General features: G+C 31.6%; 1 protein-coding gene across 3 annotated transcripts; it reads right to left on the bottom strand.

Annotated features, from left to right (window-relative positions):
• Positions 1-2,346: 2,346 nt before the first annotated feature.
• On the bottom strand, positions 2,347-5,424 carry LOC113847035 (protein ELF4-LIKE 1-like). 3 transcript variants are annotated; one of them, XM_027475870.1, is made up of 3 exons: positions 4,841-5,417; positions 4,616-4,674; positions 2,347-4,517 (listed from the first exon to the last, which is right to left on the bottom strand). In XM_027475870.1, exons 1-2 carry the CDS (start codon positions 5,305-5,307, stop codon positions 4,662-4,664), a joined length of 480 nt encoding a protein of 159 aa, XP_027331671.1. In that variant the 5' UTR covers positions 5,308-5,417; the 3' UTR covers positions 2,347-4,517; positions 4,616-4,661. The 3 variants fall into 3 exon arrangements, with proteins under 3 accessions (XP_027331671.1, XP_027331673.1, XP_027331670.1); XM_027475872.1 differs by lacking the exon at positions 4,616-4,674 and having other exon boundaries at positions 4,841-4,900; positions 5,025-5,417; XM_027475869.1 differs by lacking the exon at positions 4,616-4,674 and having other exon boundaries at positions 4,841-5,424.
• Positions 5,425-6,000: the final 576 nt, after the last annotated feature.

The following is a 6,000-nucleotide window of genomic DNA, read 5'->3' as shown; positions in this document are numbered from 1 at the left end:
CATTATGTCTTAAGTAATGTGATATGATAAAAGGAAAGACGTACCAGAGAGATGTGGGATACTAAATGAAGACTACAGCTAGTATTACCTTCTCTCCGTCGCGCTCAATCTAAAATTTATTGAAAATTTTTATAATCTTAAATTAATTATTTTTTTTCATACTTTTTTTAGTTTTCATTAAATTTTAATAAAAGGTGAAAAGTGTGTTAAAACTTTATTGCTAGCATTTATTTTAAATAAATATTAATACTAATGTATTTAAAGTTGAAAAATGTTAAAGTTGAGTTCAAATAATTAATTTTAGAAAGATTTCACAAAAAGTTATAATTTCAATGTAATACGTGTATTATTTTTAAGCATTTAAATTTAAAAGTTGTAGTTAAAAAATCTTTTAAAATTAAATCGTTTATTGAATACTGATTTACGATAATTTAACTGTGATTGAATGAGGATCAAAACGATGATAATAAAAGATATATTTAAATGTTGTATAATATATTAAATAATAAATTAATATAAAATTATAAAAATTAAATTAATTATAATTTTAAATTATGAAAAATATATGATTCTTTATTTATTTAAAACGTTTAAAAAATTAAAAATAAAGCTATGAATTGACCGGTTCAATCTAATTTTTCATCAATTTTGGTCCGATTTTCTACTTTAATAATTTTTGGAACTAAGCATACCTTGACCAGCTTTTTGTTTCAACTTAATAATTATAATTAATGAGGTAATATTATTTAAGCATTTATAAATTAAAATTGGTAAATAATAATAATGATTCATACGTAGTAGAGTAGTTCATTCCCTCATCAAGTGTTGTCATAATTAGATACAAGCAGTTGGGCTTCTGTCCCTCTATATCCAAATCAATCTCCCACACGCTTCTCTCTCTCCCTCACCTTCTTGTATTGTTTGGTTGGTATCTTTAAGAGAGACCTTCCTTTTATACATATAATAAATGAATTTGTTTATATATATATATATGACTATCTAAAACTACATCAATTATATAGTTTGATAAAAAAAATTAATTAAAATTAAGGGAAGATATAATATAGTATTTTATGCCTGTTAATGTGTACTTATTTTTAATATATATATATATATATATATATATATATATATGTTATTAAATTATAACCATCAATTTTTAAAATATATCTAAAGGTGCAGCTCACTAAAATATTTTTAAAATTTTTTTAATTCTTAAATTTAATTTTAGCTATACAAAATTAATATTTTTATAAAAAAACATTTATTATATTAAAAATATAAAAGTATAACAAATAAATTTTTAATAAATTTTTTAGTTTGTTCTTTTTTTGATTTGTTTGATATAATTGTCACTTAATAGTAATGTTCATATTTTAAAAAAAATAATTAACTTTAAGAACTATTATAATAAAATAATAAATAAATATATTGCCAATACATACTTTCGAGGAAATGATAAAAAAAACTAATCAATAAATAATATTAAAAAAAAATTTGGGAGTACATTGAAAAGAAAGAAGGAAAGGTATTATTATACTTTTTAATAAAAAATTGCTTTTAATTTCTTAAATAACGCTTTATGGATATTAGTTAATGTTACCTTACTAAAATTATTTATCTAACTTAAAGGGCATATAATAAAATTTAATAAATAGTAATTTTTTAATATTATTTCTTCTAATGTTAGAAATGCATTGCATTGTTATATTTATATTTTTTACTTAAACATTATTATATATCACATTCTTATTAAAAGTGTTGAGTTATTGTAGTAGTTGGTTAGTAAGAATTATTCCAAAAGTAATTTTAGAGTTATTATACAATTCATTGGTTAGCTCTACTCCTAATAAATAAGAATATTTATTATATGATTCATTGGTAAGCTCTGCCTTAATAAATATATAAAAATTATTTTTTTTATATTTTAAGATGAAAATTAATTTTAAAAAATTTGAAGTGATAAAATCATATTTAATATAAAATAAAGAGTTTTTTTTATGATTTTATTAGGACTCGTGTTAAGTATTTAAAATGTTAAGATTTTGTCTGAAAAAGAGTATAATTATACTTTTATATTTTTATGTAATAAATATTTATTTTATTAATAAAATTTGACTATTTAATACTATGATTTAAAAAAAAAAAATATCAAATTATGATATTTAACTATTTTTTACTGAACATAATTACTCATTTTTTTATAAAAATGATAGGAAAGAACAATTAGAGTTTTTTTTTTTTCCTTAGCAACATAAAAGATTAATCACCAAGGAAAGTCAACGGGTACTAATCAGCCTGTTTACGTTTCTGGACCATGAAGTCCTAAAGCACAAGGAAAATAATATCGACTTAATTATAAATCAACTTTTCAAACTTGTGTCATGTGGAAAACAAGTCATCTAAACACTTTTTCTTCATCACATTTAATACTCAATTAAACAGAAGTACCACAGAATTTGTATCACTCCGTCAGAATTTCACTAGCTTAGTGCTCTATTAGCATCCGATCATCTGCAATCTATATCTACGTTATATATATTACCAACAATAGTTTATAACAAACCCCTACATGGCATCCATAATAAGTCCCATAAAACTCGTCAGTCTAAAATTCAGGTCTACCAAACCAAGTCACCATCCCTGGTCCATGTCAACGATCCTGATAAAATACCAGGTCCATCATAGCCATAGTCTGTGTCTTTGAATATAGTCTTTCATTGAACATTGAAACAGATTATCTACACAAATTTAGGAAAAAGGCCACTTCCTTTCCACGGATTTAGCTCCATCTTCCTGCACAAGTGGGTACCCCAAGACACCAGTTTCTTTAGTCTTGTTCGACCACCACCGCCACCCACAACAAAAACCTTATCCCATTAGGTGACTTCACTACATTGATCACAAAATGTTATTGGACTACATATTACCAATTATTGCTTGCTCCACCATTTATGCAAAATATGCACCATTAGAGAATTTGCAAAATAGTTGAAAGATGTTCCCATTATGATCACATTACTAAGTCAATTTGGTTATCATCAAGTGTTGTCAGAGGAGCAACGTGATATGGGAAGTGACCCAGAAATAAAATTCCCATATAGGCAAAGATTTTGATAAAAAAGCTGATTACAATAAATTCATAACATCAGAGTGGTTGTGCGAAATCTGTTAACCTTGTTGGAGATGAGTAGCTAATTGATTTTAAAATCTTCAGTACCATGAAAACTAAATTTCAAATGTTTTCCTTCAAAGTATTTTATACCTCCAATATGTTGAGAATTACAACAGTTTGTAGAAAGCAGTTGAGTACAGTACGACCTTTCTTTACAGATAGGACAAGATTTCAATATTTATTCCCTTGATGTAGGAATTGTAGGCATCCCTGATGTTAACCTCTGCGAGCTGACAGGCACTACTACATGCAGAATACCTAATTCATAATTCATGAATGTCTGGATTTCTGTTTCGTAGCGTGAAACTTGTCTCAAAGTTAAAAATCCCAAATAAAACTATTTACTCTGGTGGAATCACAACACCAGCATACTGCCATGAAAGATGCCAACCCCACTATGATGGAAACCATCTAAGGTGGTTTGGTCTCAGTTTCAGAATTAAAGATTCAAAGCAGACCGCTTAAAAAAATAAAGGACATTATTCAGCTCATAGAAGCCTCATTGTAAACTAGCTTCTACCTGTTTCCCTTACATTTATGCTCTTCCCACATCTTTGATCATGAATTCATATCAAATTAATCAACCAGTAATCTTAAGCGCTATCTAGTCTACTGATTATTAAGATATCAGAATAAAGAATGATAACAACAATACCAAAAACAACGCAAGCATGAGACAACGAACTATGACTTAAGCACATGAAGAGAGCCCAACCCAAAAAATTAGTCCAATAGGTGGGAAAACGTCAAGGGTTAAGTACCACATTGAGCATCTTATTCTACTCAACATGGGACTCATAACATTGCAGCCTCTCCTTTAAGAGCTGATGTCCATGGCAGCTTCACTCTATCGACACTGACCCGATGGTATCCTTCAGCGGTTCCACTAACCTATCCGTATTCGGCACATTTTGTACCTTGATCCAGCCTAAAGGTAGCCCTTTCTGTGGCCCAACTCTCAACAAGAGCACCAGTTGTTATGACTTAAGCACATGAAGGGAGCCCAACCCAAAAGACTAGTCCTATAGGTGGGAGAACTTCAAGGGTTAAGTATCATATTGAGCATCTTATTCTACTCAACGTGGGACTCATAACAAACTACTAGCTCTCAGAGAACTGAACGATGACCATTTTACCATGGTGAATGTGATGCCATAGGTTCAATCCTTCTCTTGTCCCCCTTCCGTTCCCTACTTCCCAGCTCCACAGAGCCTCCATTGAAACAAAAGAATAAAAGAATAGAGCAACCATGAAAACACAAAATCAAACTTCGCATAAATACCTCGAATCTGCGGTGGATAATGTAGGGATATGCATTCCCGCAGCCATCAATTCAATCATCCTTACAACACAGAAAACACAGAACAAGAAATGAGCACAGACAGATTTCTTAAAAGTCAAGACTCAAATCACCCTCTCCACCACACACAAAACATTTACCTATAATATGATCAAACTCAGCTCATTATCTTTTCTCCAAACGACCTCATAAGCAAAGCCTACTCCCACTCACAAATCAAACCAAAACACCTCAAAATAAAATCACACACACACAACTGAATCATCCATTTTATTTCAAATTTTATCAACTACATCACATCATACCCTAGGCATTGAACAATACAATAACAATCATACAGCATATGTCAAGTAACAAAGAATTACTCCGATTTCTCCGCCACGTGCGCCGCGGAATCATCCCCTGAGTTCTCCGCCTTATCGTCGCTGCGTTCACGGTCACAATCGTGGTGGTTAACAGTGGTGGAGGCCAAGACGTGGCGCTGGCGAACAATGTCGGAAAAATTTACAGATAAATCGGAGTAAATAGAGAGAACCTTGGAGATGTTACCGCTGATCTGACGAATGAGGTCAACATTCTTCGCCATGTTATCAGGGACCTTCGATTCGTGATTGTTGTTCACTTTCTGAATCAGCGCACGGTTCTCGTCCAGCACCGTCTGCGCCTGACGGAAGCTCCGGCTAAGCATATCCCAAGCTTCCTCGTCGCACTCCTCTTCGTCGTCGCCGGAATCATCGTCGCCACCACCGTTGATGTCTTCGATGCTCTCTCCGGCGATCTTCGCGTGGTTATTTAGCCACTCAGGCTTCGTTGTTGCGGCGGTTTCGTCCATCGCCGACGAATTTCGATTTTCAAGTGCAGTGAATCATTCCGTTACCCTTGTTCACACGATATGTGTCTCTCTGCGGATTGGAGAAGAGTGTTGTATTGTGGTTACGTTTCTTGCGGGAGGGAGGACTTGGAAGCCTGTGGCATTGACCTCGAGAAACAACAACGGCGGTTTTCCCGCTGAAAGTTTGGTGGTTGAAATTGAATGGTGACGGTCCAATGAGGGTCGAGTGATTTTACAGACTTGGGAAGTTGGCGCCTGGTGATTGGGAGCTGTTACCGAGTTAAGTGACAGCGGTGCCGAGTGGAGACAAATATCTTATTATAATTTAAATACTAGGATAAATAAATAATCAAATAAATATCTTCCCTCGTTCTTAATATTTTTAAAAAATAAAATATTTAGAAAAATAAATATCGTGGAGCTGAGTTGGACGGCACCGAGAAAGTAAAATGAAAGCTAATGACAAGCGGGCAACAATGCAGGGCATAAAACGTGCATATCTTTTAGTGGGGGATACCTAGGTAATTTCATACATGGTTTATTTTTAACCTTAACGGAGTTAATAATACTTGATTAAAATGTTTTTTAAAAGTAATTTCTAAAGTGCCTTAAATTGTTAGAATATTTTATATTTTTTATATATGTAAAATAATTATTACATATAATAAGTAATGAGTTATAATTATTTTTTTA

Source organism: Abrus precatorius, unplaced genomic scaffold (genome assembly GCF_003935025.1).
Source record: "Abrus precatorius isolate BTA unplaced genomic scaffold, Abrus_2018 Scaffold8, whole genome shotgun sequence".
NCBI lineage: Eukaryota > Viridiplantae > Streptophyta > Magnoliopsida > Fabales > Fabaceae > Abrus > Abrus precatorius.
This window is presented reverse-complemented; position numbering and strand designations above follow the sequence as displayed.

What these genes read in the sequence shown, in the direction of transcription:
- LOC113847035 (XM_027475869.1), bottom strand. Translation starts at nt 5,307, where the DNA reads ATGGACGAAACCGCCGCAACAACGAAGCCTGAGTGGCTAAATAACCAC. An exon ending in CACGTGGCGGAGAAATCGGA is followed by an intron (nt 4,518 to 4,840) that starts GTAATTCTTTGT and finishes CTGTGTTGTAAG; the next exon opens with GATGATTGAATTGATGGCTG.